Here is a 17,286-nt window from a genome sequence, read left to right as displayed (position 1 = left end):
GTAAGAAAGTGGTATTGCCATAACAATTGTACATCTTTGAAATGAATTGCATTATTTTATAATTGCGATAACAACTGGTGCGATAGTGTTACACACATAATGACGCTTATAGTTTTAATAGTTAGTACATGTAACGATACCTCACGAACAATATAGAAGCATATGTAACATTATCTCTCAATGGATATAATGGACGAGGGATATTGATGCATCTAACTTGAGAATTATCCTTTTTATTATTAACAGCTACTATATAATTCTTAACTATATACAGATAATCCAATGCAATTCTAAAAAAGCCCTTTTTTCCCGCCGAACTCATATTTGTAATAAACACGAGTGTTATAGATTACCACACTAATGTAAACCATTGATGAACTAGTGATCGAGCTTGTGAACGAATGAAAAGGCACTGTCACCTTGAGTGACCATGTGATGTATCTGACCAGCTGAGCTTATACAAAATCAATAACAATAAAATTTAAGAGCATCTATAAGAAATACCATTTACCCAATTAAAAACTGTATTGTTTAAAAGTGCTTACCTTAGCGAGAGCTACCAAACTCGGTCTTCTGCCTCGCAATCTAGATGTCATTTAGTTACAAGGTTTGTGGTAGTGTAAGGTTAAGCAGGGAGGGGGTGATTGAGGTGCATGCGTCTTAGGTTAAGTTAGTCTTAACCTTCCTACAGCCTCTCCACCTAACTACTTGCATGTTACCTTCTTGTAGTCCCCTTATTTACTACACAATGCATGCAAGCAATCGAGTGTCTGACGGTATAATCAGACTCCCTCTGTTGCCTTGTGGGGTATGCCTTTAGATAAAGGCTAGAAGGAAAACTCCAAAATAAAACCATGCCAGTCGGTCTGGCTGCAAGGCAAGATCTGCTGGACTAGATTATCAGCAAACAGATGCAACTCCACACCAGTCTTGCACGTCACACCTGTGTGCCACAGGAGGAGGGTGTGGAGCCCGTGTGTGTGTGCATCACTCTGGCAAAGTGTTGTCCGCCATAAACAAAGTCATGCCAACATCCTTTTCAGTCTTACTACTGTCTCTCTAACACCCTCCTTATTTCCTGTCTTTTCCTCTCCTCCTAAACCTACCTAAAATGACCCGTGGCGATGGGACATGGGTGGTGGGAGTTGGCCTGGTGTAACTGGATTCTTAGTCCGGACCTGTACACTGGCGGCAGGTGTGTGGTGGCCGCTTTCATGTGACCATGACCACCTGTACACTGGCGGCAGGTGTGTGGTGGCCGCTTTCATGCGACCATGACCACACAGGAACTCGGTCCTACAGCTATGACTGAGCAGGCCTTTTCAAGAGTACCACTGTTCACCAAAACTGGGGAAGGCCCTATAAAAGGTGAGCTAAACATCAGTGGTCACACCATCCCAGTCATTGCGCAGGTATATCCAAAGACGCATTGTATATGCAGCTGTGAAAGAAGGAATATAGTAAATCGTACCTCAAAGTAGGTGTATGGAATGTGCGCACCCTCATGGATGCCAGACACACACAACGCTCTGAAAGACAAACAGCCTTAGTCTCAAGAGAACTTACAAGATTCAATGTTGATATGGCTGCTCTCAGCGAGAATAGAATACATGGCAAAGGGCAAATCACAGTTGGGTCAGGGTATACTTTCTTTTGGAAAGTCAAAAACCTGAAAGACCACCCTTCCCAGGGTGTTGGCTTTGCAGTTAAGACCAAATTAGTAAAAGCCCATAACCTGACACCACATGTGATTAATGAAAGAATAACCTCAGTAAGAATACCACTCCCAAAAAAGGCAGTTCAACTATCATGCTTGTATCAGTGTATGCCCCACCACTAGATGCAGAAGACCATGTCAAAGGTACCTTCTACTAACAGCTTGGCGCTGCCATATCCCAGAATTCCAGCTGGGGACCATCTCCTTCTCATGGGGGATCTCAACACCAGAGTGGGGCGAGACCATGTACAACATAATCGGCTGGCAAGGCATGGGAAACTGCAATGATAATGACCTCCTCCTTCTTGGCCTTTGTGCTGAACAGGAACTGTTCATCACACACACACAGTTCAGACCCCAGAATCGATTTAAGACCACCTGGAAACATCCTTGATCAAAATGCTGGCATATCTTAGATTATGCTATTGTTAGACAACAACACAAAAATGAGGTTTTGATCATGAGAAGCTTGCCTGGAGCCAATGACTGCTGGATGGACCACTGGAAGCTCATCACAAAATTAAAACCAACCATCAAAAGGAAGCCACGTAACATCCAACAAAACACAGCCAGAAGAAGATACGACGCTGGTAAATTAAAAGATCCTGATATATCTCTAGCTTTCCAAGCAGCAATACAGCAGAGCCTACCAGCCAGAGAACCTTCAATTGACGCTGAATGGACTAACTTACAAGATGCCATCAATGAAGCTGCAAAAATCGTAATCAGCCACCAGAGCAAACAGCACCAGGACTCTTTTGATGATAACGACGAAGATATAGTCCTTCATTAACGCCTTACAGAAAGCTGGAATAGCCCTTGACCGAGACACTAATTCCCACCCAAAGAAGGCTAAATGTGCACAAGCAAAGTCATAATGTCAAGCCAGGCTTTAGAAATACAAAATGAATGGTTGCAGCAAATGGCTCAAAGGTTATGCCAACAGTAGAGACCTTAAAAGCTTCTTTGCAGGCTCACAGAAAATTTTCAGACCAAAATACACTGCTGCAAGGACACTCTTGGCAGCAGACAACACCATCCTCTTGGAAGATAGAGAGATCCAGAACCGTTGGATAGAACATTTCAACACCCTGCTGAACACGAACTCATCAGCCCAACCAGACTTCCTCCGAAATGTGCTACCACATCCACCCCAATTATGGATGTCCCTACCACCTACATTTCAAGAATTTGATGCAACTTAAAAACAAATGTGCCTGACCCACAGCGGTTTAGTCTTAAAGACGCGTCTTCACTCCCTTATACTAAAAATATGGGAGGAAAAACAAACCCGCAATGATTGGAAAGACGCACTCCTTGTCACTATCTTCAAAAAGGGAGATAGAAGAGTGTGTGGGAATTACGGAGGGATATCCTTGCTATCAATTACAGGGAAGGTCTTGGCAAGGATACTACTGAATAGATAAAAAAATGTAGCAGAAATAATCCTGCCGGAATCCCAGTGTGGTTTCCACCCATCTACGAACCATAGACATGATTTTCTGTGCTCACAAACTACAGGAAAAATCAAAAGAACAGCAATAATCCATATTCTTGGTTTACGACGACCTCAAAAAAGCATATGACAGCATACCAAGAACAGCCACATGGTCTGTGCTCAATCGCTTTGGAATTACTGAACCTTTTGTTGACATGATCAGAGTCCTACATGATGAGATGACAGCTAAAGTCATCCACCAAAGTAACCTGTCAATCCCTTCCTAATCATATGTGAATTAAAACAAGGATGTGTATTGGGGCCAATCCTTTTCTCTTTATACTTAGCTGCCATGCTATATGAAGTACACAACCACCACCCAGGTGTTGAGATAAAATACAGATTAGATGGAGGAATTTTCAAACTGGCCAGAATCAAATCCCAGAGCAACATCAACACCATCAATGTGACGGAACTAAAGTATGCAGATGACAACACTGCCGTAGCCCACACCCAAGCAGAACTCCAAGAATCCAGTGGATAATTTCCACGCTGCCTACACGTGTTTTGGTCTATCAGTTAACAAAGACAAAACTAAGACACTGACCCAGCTAAGACACGGGGAAAATCCACCAGTAACGAACATCACTATGGATGGAACCGCCATTGAATGCGTTGAACACTTCCCATACCTGGGAAGCCTCCTTTCCACCCAGAGCACCTCCTCCAAAGAGATTGAAAACAGGTTACAACCTACCACAGTGCATGTGGGAGACTATCTACCAGGGTGTTCATGAACAAAAACCTAACCACCCATACAAAGGTGATGGTATATAATGCCATTATAGTATCTACCCTGTTATATGCATGTGAGACTTGGACCCTTTATAGTAGGGACCTCAAAAAACTGGAACAATTCTACCAGAAAAAACTGAGAGCAATAATGAGAATCAAATGGAATGACAATGTGTCCTATACAGCAGTCTTTGAAAGAGCCAATGCCATCAGCAGTGAGACCTCACGACTGCCAAAAAAAAATACTCTTCAGTGGTTAATACAGGCGATCACCCTAGAGGCCGCCCAACTCAAGAAATCACTTAAGGAAGCTAACAGAGATTCCAACACCTTCCAAGCTTCAGCAAGTACAGGAACGAGCGGAGAAGCAAAGTTTAAGTGGGCACAGACCCCTTCGAATTGAATATAAGAGACAACCTGTTAGCTATACGATAGCAATGGGCAGAAAGAGCAAATCAACCACAACCACCTACCATGATTCAGTGTGATCAAGGCCCTCGATTATTCAAATTGATCTTACAAGCCAAAAGAAGGCTCCCCACCCTAACTATAATTAATCTACTATGACACTCTCTCTTTTATTCAACCTTCTGAAAACTATAATATTTGGATACGAGTACACGCCGACAACGAAGAGTTAATCTGTAAAAGGGATACAAAAATTCATGAAATTGAGACTCATACGGGAGGAACTTGACTATATAAGGTGCAATGAACATTCACAACCCTTACTGAAGGGACACTATGTAATGATAACTACTAGACCCAACTATGGAAGTCAAGTTAATTCAAGCTACTGGGCAGGCAAGCAAGACTTACGACCCACACGAAAGGCTCACTGGCCTTTGAGAATAACAAAGTTAAATAAGCTAAAACCAAAACTGATTGATCACTAACTTGCCTGACATGAGAGTATGACGTGTTATATTGTTATCAACTTCATAAACATAACTAATCTCTCACTGTAATTCTTTGAACTAAAAAATTACTTTTCTTAAACAGATCTGGGAACAGCAGCCGTTCTGTATACAACGTGGATGATTTACCACTGTGCAGTGTATACTCTCTGGTTCCATGAACACTAACTTAGAATATAATTCTTGAGATAAACCATGAGATATCAAGTACCTCTCAACTGTTATTGAAAACCCAGCGCTTTCATTGTACTGAAATGCTAACCCAGATGCAATAAAAACAATTTTAAAGGGGCAATACAGTAGATGTCTTGAGGATACCATGTGACAGAAAACTGTAGAATGGATTACGCCAAGTGAGCTACTTACCATTAATTACTACTCTGTGTCATTATTTTCCTGGAGGCTTGTATCTATTGAAAGAAAAGATAATGGAAATTGTTTTGGGGGAAATTTATGGGGCAAACGTCGATAAAACGAGCTCATAAAATAAAAGCAATATGAACATTAAAGGAGATTCATATATTCAAACCACATCATAAATACAAGCAAACTATTCAGAAAAACATAACATTAGTTAAAACTCACTTCTCTGCCAAGCAATTGCATGAGCAAAAGTTCCTCATCATCAGTCTTTATTCTTGCACAGAGAAGAGAACTATGTATTACAGCAAACACCTGAAAAATACATTTTACAGTAAACATTACGAGACAATTTCCTTAAACTCTATATACAACCATCAATAGTGCAAAAAATTCTGTAATTTACAAAAATGTAAGAAAAATATTGTATTACTTTCGTTCCCTCACCATATCAGCAAGGTCAGTGGGCTGTAATCTCTCATTCTCTTTCTGCCCTAATGCCCCACATCCTCAAAGTTACCTTGGTGTTTGTTCATATCATGGACATTTTATCTTCTATAAAACTCGTTTAAAGTAAAAAAAATTCTATTCGGAATTGGAGATACATATAATTGATTTAATCACTTTATATGTATAAAAAAATTCAAAACAAAAAGATGGGTTTAAATTCGTGATGACATATGGCTAATCTAATTATACAAGTAAAATACTGTATTATCATTTGCTGAGAGAGAGAGAGAGAGAGAGAGAGAGAGAGAGAGAGAGAGAGAGAGAGAGAGAGAGAGAGAGAGAGAGAGAGAGAGAATATTTGGATGTCTCAAAGACAAAAAGTCTTTGAGACATCCCAAATCCAAAAGTCCATTCACGGAGACTCGATTTGCTCTTCGGTAAAGCGATTTAGTTTAAGCATTTAGGGTTCTTATGATCTTGTCTAACTTATTCTTGAACTCGTTCACCATGTTACTGTTTACTATATCCGCTGGAAGTCTATTCCAATTATTTGGTTTTTTGTATGAAAAGAAATTGCCATATTGGGTGGTGTTGTATCTTTTTAATTTCCGTTTGTATCCGTTACCTCTGGACTGATTTGTGCTATGCGTGAATGAATTGTTCTAATCTACATTTGTAATTCCTCTAAGAATTTTGAATGCCTCTATTAACTGTTCCCTTAGTCGTCGAGTTTTTAGAACAAAAAAAGTTCAAACGTTCCATCCTCCGTCTACATCCAAATTGCGTTAGTGTTGGAACTACGTAATTCTTGAACAACCAGTCAGTCACTTAGAAGTAATAGAAGCTTTGTCGACAACCAATCTGCTTACAGAAAACTGTACTCTATAGAGACAGCCATTTGCTCTGTTCCAGTATTTTAATATTGCTCGATCTTAGTGCTGCTTTTGATACAGTTGCGCATGTATTGGTGTGCTACTGTCTTAAGCACACATTTGAGTATGAGTTGTTTTCAAATGTATTTGAATGGTTTACTGAACACATTTTAGTAGTTTTTAAGTTTTATTGTGAATAACAACTGAGTTAAACATCTCCATCACTGGAGGAAGCTGTGTTGGTCCACATGACCAATTCTGGTGAAGTTTTGATATGAACTGAACAAATTACTGATATCCCAAATATCGTACACTTGCTTTAATTTGGCTAAGTGACGGAATCGGAAGACACCTGCATCCGGTGACGTCACAAACTTTCACACGAAGAGACAATGTGTTGACACTAAGAAAGAATGACAACTTAGCATCTTACATCCTATATACAATTTGAGTTGACCATAGCAAATCTCACGGTCAGCTCTTCCAACCAACATGACATATTACGTCATTTGTTTTAAACATGTAATATTACTATTCTAATCATTACATAAGCTCGGCCAGCTATCTCAATTTTTTTTACAAAAATTTAACAACAAGCCGAAACATGGTTATTAGGTGTGACTGGACATACGTATCATTCATTGTTCAAAACTAGCTATATCCAACTGAGGACGAATGTCCAAATAGGCACATCAAAATTAATAACAATAATACATACAAAAAAGATATTACCAAAGCAAAAAGAAAAATGCATGATAAAACCAAGATCATATATATGGTACATTGCTAGCAAATGATTACATGGTACCAAAAAACAAAACAAATTCTGACTTACAAATGATTCGGTAACTTGATAAAGAATAATTGTTACCTTTGTCAGAAACAAGATACTCAATTTTTAGTGCACAAATACGAATTCCTGGTACGTACACGTACCACGGTTTCGTACATATATATATATATATATATTTATATATAGGGCTGATACATTTTATTAGATGCCCATAGATTCTGTTATATATCTTATATATTTTTTTTTTTTTTTTTTTTCTCTTTTCTTTTTTAACATTCCGGCTTATATATTTTTATTAGATGCCGAGAGAAAAAAATGATTTATATCCTTTTTTATTTTATTTATTTTTTTAAATGTTATTTTAAATGTATTTTTAACAATGCAAATGTAGAGAATTTCTTTAATTACATATTACTAGCGTACTAATCAGCTTTTCATACAAACATCATCCTGACAAATTACTCCCTTAGCGAATGAGGTGGCCACTCATACAGCTTTGAACTGGATCAGGTAAGGGGTATTGTCAGGGCTATTCAACTCGTTCCTTTGTAGCTGCTTGCTGTGCCGTAACCTACGCCAAACAAGGATGTTCACGGCGATAAAAATTAACGGCGTTACAAATAAACCTGCTAGTAATATAGGGTGAAGAATCTCTTTGTAAGTCGGCGACAGGTGGTCCTTTTCGGTAAGTTTCATTAAGCGTTTCGCCACACTTCCTTTATAGGGGAGAGGAAGTGCGGGCGTTGTAGAGGTCCACGTGAAGTTCGCGAAGTAAGCACGTTCTCTGATGATTGTCCGTAGGCCAGTCACCATGGAATTCGGGGAATTCCCGATACAGCCATCTGCTGCGACGAAGATGTGGTTGAAGGATGTGGATCCGTCAGGGCATGATACATTGAAGCCGTCCTTGTCGTATCGTATCCACGAGCCATTATTTAGTCTGCAATTGAATTCTTTATTGTCAAAGGGATAAAGCTTATCCAGACAATTTTCACTTGTATGGGAGAGAGCACCGTCTAGCACTATACCTAACTCGCATGAATCCATCAAGTTTTTACGGAATTCAAATGAGTCAGCTGTACATATTTTTCTATCCATTGCGTCTGAACAGTGAGTTAATTGATTTAAGTCTTTAATGACCGTATATGTTTCCTTGTCTGGGGAAATCAATACGTGTCCTGTCAAACTGGATATTACTGGATTTGAGTGATTCGTCATGAAAGTCGGAAATGGTGATATCCTGTAAGATTGCCAGGCATCAGAAGAATCAAAGGGAATTGTAATCCTAATCTTGTTATTATCTACGTTTACTGTAATTAGGCTGTAATAAAATTCTAACCTATGTTCGTCTAACAAAGGAACATAGCCTAGTTTATCCCTAGTGTTCTCCAGAACTAATTTTAAGTAACGTATAGGCAACAAATGGGGCGACAATACACCTTTAGTTGCTAACGTGATAGCTTCTACATAATCCTTGGATTTCTCAATGAAATGTGCAATTCTGTTATGTATGTGATCTATCTTTGAATCATAATACGTTAATGTTGCTAACAAATCATGTACTTCCATAATTTGAACGATATTATCTGAATGTTCATTTAACAAATCCATAATTTTATTGATTGAAGCTAATTGATCCCTTAGTTCTGACATAATCAATTCATCTTTATGAGTCAAGAACTCAATTTTCTTATTTTGATTACTAATTTTAAGACGATTGGAAAGTCCTAAACCTAAACTTGCAACAGACCCAAAGATGCTTAATGCAGCATAAATGAACGGATTCCGTCTTTCTTTTTGTTCGTGTCCTACAGTCCACATCAAAAGGTCATAAGCCAAAGATCCTGTCTCTCCAGTCTTATTTTTCAAGTCATCAGATAGCATCTCTGCAACTTTTAATGTTGATCCAAGCAAACTCTTAGTAGTCAAATGAAAATGTCTCCTATGCAACTCATCCAATGATGCAGAAAACCTTGAAATGGCGGTTCTTAAGCTAGTGACATCATTCTCTTGAAGAAAAATTGCTTGCATATGCACTTCGACAATTACGTTGGTTGATGTAATAAAAATGTCTTCTTGTCTTTCAACTATATTTCCATATTTAAAATATATATTCTTAGTCTTAGAACTCATCCCATACGAAAAAAATGTCTGAGCGAACAATATCACTCCCAACAACAAAAAATTCATCTTGGAAACCTGTAACGAGAAAAAACATATGTAATTACTCCTGTATTAAAAAGAAAACTTTTTAGTTACAAAAATTAAAATTTTTCCTCACTTCTTTTTAATTTCTTATGTGAGACAATGGTACTATTCTCTCATCCGTGGGTTGGGCTACGTTTTGAATTCTAAACCTATTGGCCGTTAATGTTTCCAAAATGTTAAATGGGCCTTCAAACTTAGGTGTTAGTTTATAGTTGAGCCCTTTTCTGACATTGATTTGAATATAGATGTTATCACCCACGGTATATGTTTTAGTTGGTTTCGCTATTTTATCATGATTCCTTTTCATTATGATTTGTGATTCTTCTAAATTCTTTCGAAGGATATCATATCGACTTATACTTGCATTTATACATTCTTTTAAAGGATTTGATAGATTAGTTGTAGGCGTTAATACATGGAAAGGTGTTCTAACTGGGGTACCATACAATGCTTCATGCGGTGACATTTTAATTGATATATGATATGAATGATTCAGAGTACTCAGTGCCGCCGGTATTGCAATATCCCAGTTGGGGTCTGATCCCCCTAGTGTTACCCTTAATATATTTAATATCTTCCTATTTGCTCTTTCCACTAGTCCATTAGACTCTGGGTGATATATCATGGTATTGATCTTCTTTATTTTGAGGAATTCACACAATGAGGTAAGAAAGTGATTATTAAATTCACCACCCGAGTCTGAGATTATCATGTGTGGAATTCCATGTTTACAAATGTAACACTCGTAAAACTTCCTAGCGCATTCAATCGCAGTTTTAGTTTTAAGCGCTATTAGTTCTGTATATCGAGTTAAAGCATCTATAATTACTAAGAGGTGCTTATTCCCTCTGTCTGACTCGTAAAATCCTGTTAACAAATCTAAATGTATTCTTTCAAAGGGTTGATTGGGAACAGGATAAGCTCCTAAGCTAACAGGTGTTTTCGTATGCCCTTTGTTTTCCTGACATGTGCGACAATTAGCTATGTGTCTTTTTATATCTGTAAGCATTGTATGCCAATAAAACAATGATTTGGCTTTCTGTGACATTAATGAGAACCCAGGGTGTCCATGTAATGGATTTGAATGCAACCAATTCAGGACAGTGGAAACAAGTGAGTTTGGTACTACTACCTGGTCGTTAGTTACATGTGGTGTATTGCGGGTTTTCCTTGTCACAGTCCTACACAGAATATTATCTTTGATTACATAATTCTGCTGCTTATACTTTATATATTCTTTTTCTTTATGATTGCCTTTCAAAGCATTTATAATTGTTTCTATTTTCTGATCTTTTCTTTGCTCAGTCTGTAACAATTCAGCACTCCAGCCTAAATCTTCTTGTTCAGATATTGTTTTTACAATAGGCATGGATGTTGATATATCTATTAATTCAGCTAAAGACTCCGTACAAGATGACACGGGGTTGCGTGATAATGCATCCGCAATGATATTTGCTTTCCCAGGTAAATACCCGATTCTTGCGCCAAAATCTTGAATGATTAAATGCCACCGAGTTCGTTTAGGGCTGTGATTGAAGCCTTTAAAGAACTCTGTTAGTGGTTTATGGTCAGTAAGAACCTTAACAGGATAACCGTAAATTATGAACTTAAAATGCACTAGCGAATTAACAATAGCTAGTCCTTCCTTGTCTATTACTGCATACTTACTTTCGGAAGTTCTCAATTTTCGAGAATAGAAAGCTATCGGGAAAAACTGTTTATCATATTGCTGAAGCAATACCCCTCCTACTCCTAAGTCTGAGGCGTCTGTTGCAATGAAGAATTCCTTACCGAAGTCAGGAAATTTTAAGATAGGAGAACTACACAGTTCATCTTTCAAAGTATTAAACGCCTGTTGATGTTGCTCAGACCATATGAAATCTACGCCCTTCTTCGTAAGATCAGTTAAAGGAGCGGCTATTATTGAATAGTTGCGTATAAAACGCCTGTAATATCCACTACAACCCAGAAATTGCTGTATTCCCTTGACATTAGTAGGTATGGGAAAATTACGTATAGCCGACACCTTATCATGGACTACTTTAAGACCTTGGCTTGACACCATGAAACCCAAATATATCAATTCTGTTTTGAAAAATTCACACTTACTAATCTTTACCCTTAAGTTATGTTGTCTTAATCTCTGTAGTACTAGTTCTAACTTACGTAGATGTTCCTCTAAGGTGTTGGAAAAGATTACAAGATCATCCATATAGGCATGCAATATATCCCCTAACAAGTCTCCAAACACTATGTTAATCATTCTTGTAAATGTTATAGGAGCACAACGTAAACCAAAAGGCATCCGTAAAAATTCATAATGTCCCCTGGCTGTGCTGAAGGCTGTGTATGGGATACTATCTTCTTCTAATGATATCTGGTGAAAGCCTTTAAGTAAGTCCAAACTGGTAAAATATTTATTCTGACCTAACAAAGACAAAATATCGTCAGTACATGGCACCGGGAATCGATCAGGGATCGTTTCCTCGTTTAGACGACGAAAGTCGACGCAGATACGCCATGTTCGATCTTTTTTCGGTACAACTATTAAAGGAAAATTATAAGGGCTATTTGATTTTCTAATGACTCCTTCCTCTAACATTTTACCTACTTCATCATTTATTTCATTCTGGAATTTCATAGGGAGTCTGTACGAGGGTACATATATAATTTTCTGTTTGTCTTTTAACCTTATTTGATGCTCGATCACATCTGTTTTTCCTAAGGATCCATCCGTAGTGGAAAAGACATCTGTATATTTATTTAAAAGTTCAAAAATTTTCTGCTGAATTTCTTCGTCTTGAATGTCCTTACTGATTTTATTTTAAATAGATCGTAAAAGGGATTCATCCGCAACTGATTGAGAGTGATTGATTTCAGCAACGGTAAGAATACGATGTTTATAAACTTCTACATCCAAGATATGTTGATTTTTGTGAATTATTAAAGTGTTATTTAAATGATTACAGACTTCGATATTACATTGCTGATGTGAGCCTACTGTATAAATAGCTTGTGTGACAGACAATCCGTTGGTTTTCAAAGTATCGGAAAGGATTAATATTTCAGATCCCGGTAGTGTTTTCTTTATTTGCACTATTAAATTCGAAGGTATGTTTGGTTCGATATATTGCGTGCAAGATGATATTACGGGTGAACGAGAATTCTGCTGGGTCGCGTACATTATTTCTTTATTAGTGAGACAAGTTATTGGTTCTTCAACGTACGTTACGGTTACATTTGTCGTCTCCTTTTTATCCAAAACTGACTTTAAAGTATTAGAAGACTTATAGAATTTCCCTTTGATATACACGCCGTGCTTTGCAGGAGCTAAGATAATGTTTTGATTTCCCATAGATGGGTATCCTATAATTACAGCTGGATACATATTAATGTTTTTCACAACAACAAATGTATCGGCAAACGTGCGATTACCGACTCTGAACTGAATATGAGTTATGCCTATGACGTTTAATTCATTATTTCCTATACCTGAAAGTCTGATTCCTGATTTTTCAATCGGAAACTTCGAAAACAACAAATGATGCGTCTTCAAATCCATAATATTACGTGGACTACCAGAGTCAAAAAATAACGTAAAGGATTTGTGTTCTAAATTTACAGCATATAAGGTTGGCCGTAACTCATTTTGGCTTATTATTGTATGAATTCGTTGCAAATCTACGGGAGCATGCACTGTTTTACTTAATTCGGCCGTGTGTTTCATAGGAAAATCTATTGTCTCACAATTATCTGATAAAACATTAAATTGATTATTCAATACTATTGATGTTGACATAAATGACCTTGACCCAACATCACTCTCTTCCCCTCTAGAGTTAACTATGTGGTATTTGCTTTGCTCTGCACATTCTGAAAATTAGGCTGACTTTGCGAGGTCTGGTTTGACGGCCCAGGCTCAGCGATATTTGAAGAAGTGTTTGTTTGTTTCGGACTCTGAACTGCATTGACATTTTGTTGTTTCTTCTTATTGTTAAAATGAGGATTTTTCTTTTTATTTCCATATGGAACTGACTGTGGAATTGACTGTGTATTTCTAGAATATTGTTGTGTCTTACGCGCGTAACATTGACTATAAGAATGTGATCCTGTGTTGTGAACTGAACAAAATTTCGTTCTACAGTCTGCGCTTATGTGACCTTGACGTTTGCAGTTGTAACACGTCACTCCCGCTACTGGATTGTTAATTACGTTCACTGTTTGTGGTTTTGTTTCATTCTTAGCAAAAACTTGAGTTAACACGGGATCGAGATCTGGACACTTGGACGTGTGTTTCTTTATCTGTTTATAGACATCCAATTCCGTACTTGCTGGCATTAACTTCTTATCAAAGCACCGTACTAAAGCTTCAGGCAACATAAGTGTCATGCAAGTTAAATACATTAATCGTAAAAAATCTTTCACGGAGATATTATCGTTAGTAACCCAAGTGGAATTACCTAAAATGTCCTGATATTCGTTAAGCCTATCAGCTATGAGAGCTGCTCTCTCAACAACATTAAGCCGATTCATAGTGGCTTGATTAAGTGTATTTCGTAACGTTAACACTACATCCAAAGCTTCCTCACCCCCATAGATCGCGCGTAACCTAACTTTGAAATCATCCCAAGTAACTGCTTCCTGAAATGAAACACCTCTTAAATACGCACTCGCATCCCCCTTAGAAAAATCTATAAAACTTTTAGCTTCTCGTAATTGTACAAAAGGATCTACGATTTGTTTGGCATTTAAATGGGCATCAACGGATGAAATCCATGACTCCACATTTTGTGGCAAGAACCCGTTGACACGGCCTTGAAAAGGAAGGATTGCTGACCTGGCATTTACAAGCGTCACAATTGGAGGAGGATTAGCCTGGCCTACACCACTAGGTCCAGGGGTAGGGCTGACAGGAGGAGCCATGACTGCTGTATTCTTTTTTTTTCTATCTCTTTGACCCCTTTCAATCCTATCAAAATATCTATATGAGTACAGACGCCCACTGCGTAAACGCATATGTATAATAAAATTCCCCCAACAATGTTACTAATCCCAATACATTTCCCCCCAAGAGTTTATGAAAGAAAAAGGAATTAGCACAAAGAAAGAAAAATTCTAAATGAGAATTCGGAGTTTCTTATAACAAAGTTTAGGAATTCACTCACCCCAGTAATAATTGACTAACGACTTGTGATAACTACACTTCACTGCACAAACTGAAATGAATACAAAATCTCTGTACTTAGCTTATATATGAAGTCGAGTCGTCTCTCTCTCTCTGTCTCTCTTGATGTTTTGTTAGCGATGTCTCGTTCTAGTTTCTTGTAGAATGTAGGTCTTCCTGGATATGTTTTGCAATAGTTGAATGCCAGTCCTTGGGTTTCCTAGGATGTTGATTGAAGATTCTATTTGTATACTAACATATGTTGGTGTTAGCATTTTCGTTGGACTTAGTCAAAATTGTAGATTCTTGTAGATAGTTTTATTTTGAAGTCTTGAAGATCATTCTCTGGTTTCACAGCTTTTATGTTGAAGTCTTGAAGATATATCTCTGGTTTTACAGCTATTTATTTTGAAGTCGTGAAGATATTTCTCTAATTCTTAGAGTTTAACCGCTGTCTTTGAGTTTAATCGCTGCCACCATTTATTGGTGTGCTACTGTCTTAAGCACACATTTGAGTATGAGTTGTTTTCAAATGTATTTGAATGGTTTACTGAACACATTTTAGTAGTTTTTAAGTTTTATTGTGAATAACAACTGAGTTAAACATCTCCATCACTGGAGGAAGCTGTGTTGGTCCACATGACCAATTCTGGTGAAGTTTTGATATGAACTGAACAAATTACTGATATCCCAAATATCGTACACTTGCTTTAATTTGGCTAAGTGACGGAATCGGAAGACACCTGCATCCGGTGACGTCACAAACTTTCACACGAAGAGACAATGTGTTGACACTAAGAAAGAATGACAACTTAGCATCTTACATCCTGTATACAATTTGAGTTGACCATAGCAAATCTCACGGTCAGCTCTTCCAACCAACATGACATATTACGTCATTTGTTTTAAACATGTAATATTACTATTCTAATCATTACACATGAACTGCTACTAAATGATCTACGGTTCATCAGCGTTGAAGATCAAGCTTTTAAATACCTGAAAGATTACTTGGTTGGTTGAAATTACTCTGTACAAATTGGAAACTTTTATTCGCCATATGAACCTTTGAACAGAGGGGTACCCCAGAGAAGTGTACTTGGCCCAATCTTATTCTGCATCTATAATATTGGTCTATCGAAAATACTACAAAAGCATGGTGTGAAATTTGATGTATAAAACACTACTGAAACTCTAAACCAAATTCTTGATTGTGTTAGAGAATGGATCACAATTAACCCTTTTACCCCCAAAAGAATGTACGGGTACGTTCCTCATAAGCCATCCCTTTACCCCCATGGACGTACGGGTACGTTTTCTATACTTAAGCGTAGATAACAGATCTTGTATTTGAAATACAACGCTTTACTGTTGTGATGTTGTTCCTTCGATGTCTTGTCATCAATGTAACATGAATAAAAAGTTTCTCTGGGCCCCACAAGGGTCAAGATGGACCTTTAAATTTTCTTTGAAGAATCAGCTGATATTTCCTGTGTAGTAATTTTAGGTTGCATAGGCATTTACACAAATATTACAAAAATAGGGCACTGTTACCAGTACAAGAGTATTGTTTTGTTGTCCCTTCGACATCTTGTCATCAATGTAATATGAATAAAAAGTTCTCTGAGGCCCACAGGGGTCATGAATGACCTTTAAATTTTATATAAAGGAAACAGCTGACCTTTTATGTGCATTTGCTTTAGATTTCATAGCTATTTTTACGAATAACCACGTAAAATGGTTCCGTTGCCATGGTAACACAATGTTTCATTGTTTTACATTGCCCAGGTCCCCACAGAGGTCAAGATGGACCTTTAAACTTTGTTATGAATCAGATTATTTTTGTTGGTATTATTTTTGGATTTCATAGCCATTTATGCAAATTTTACGAAAAATTATCAGTGTTACTCCTGCGTGACTATCGTTTGTATGTTCCTTCGACATCTTGTCTACACTGAATATGAATAAAAAGTTTCCTTGGTCCCTACAGGGGTCATGAAGGACCTTTAAATTTTATGTAAAGGAATCAGCAGATATTTCATGTGCATATGCTTTAAATTTCATAGCTATTTTTTCAAATAATTACATAAAAAGGTTCCGTTGCCATGGTAACACTATGTTTTCATTGTTATACGTTGCCCAGGTCCCCACAGAGGTCAAGATGGTCCTTTAAACTTTCTGTTATCAATCAGATGATTTTCTTTGTATTTTTGGGGGGGTTTCATAGTCATTTATACAAATTTTACGAAAAATTATCAGCATTACTCCTGCGTGACTATTGTTTGATTGTTCCTTGGATATCGTGTCAACAATGACGAATAAAAAGTTTCCCTGGGCTCCACTGGGGTATTGATTGACCTATAAATTTTCTTTATAGATTCAGCTCATATTTCATATGCAGTTTGTTTAGGTTTCATAGCTATTTACACGAGTAATTACTAAAAATGATTTCGTTACCATGGTAACGATGTGTTTACGTGTCCGCCATGGCGTAGGTGACTAGTATGTTTTTCCCTGGAAGGAGCGTAATGTACAGTACTTTAAATCTCCGCGTCTCGGAATTTAAAGGTCT

General features: G+C 37.6%; 1 protein-coding gene across 1 annotated transcript in view; it reads right to left on the bottom strand.

The window, feature by feature from the left end:
• Zw10 (Zeste-white 10) overlaps positions 1 to 17,286 on the bottom strand; it is a 648,851-nt gene that overhangs the window by 434,526 nt on the left and 197,039 nt on the right. The window contains exon 5 of the mRNA XM_068376802.1: positions 5,453 to 5,542. Within this exon, the coding sequence (XP_068232903.1) occupies positions 5,453 to 5,542 (90 nt within the window). The remainder of the gene's footprint in view (positions 1 to 5,452; positions 5,543 to 17,286) is intronic.

Source organism: Palaemon carinicauda, chromosome 7, assembly GCF_036898095.1.
Source record: "Palaemon carinicauda isolate YSFRI2023 chromosome 7, ASM3689809v2, whole genome shotgun sequence".
Taxonomy (NCBI): Eukaryota; Metazoa; Arthropoda; class Malacostraca; order Decapoda; family Palaemonidae; genus Palaemon; species Palaemon carinicauda.
Note: the sequence above shows the minus strand (reverse complement) of the source record. Positions and strands in the feature narration are given on the sequence as shown.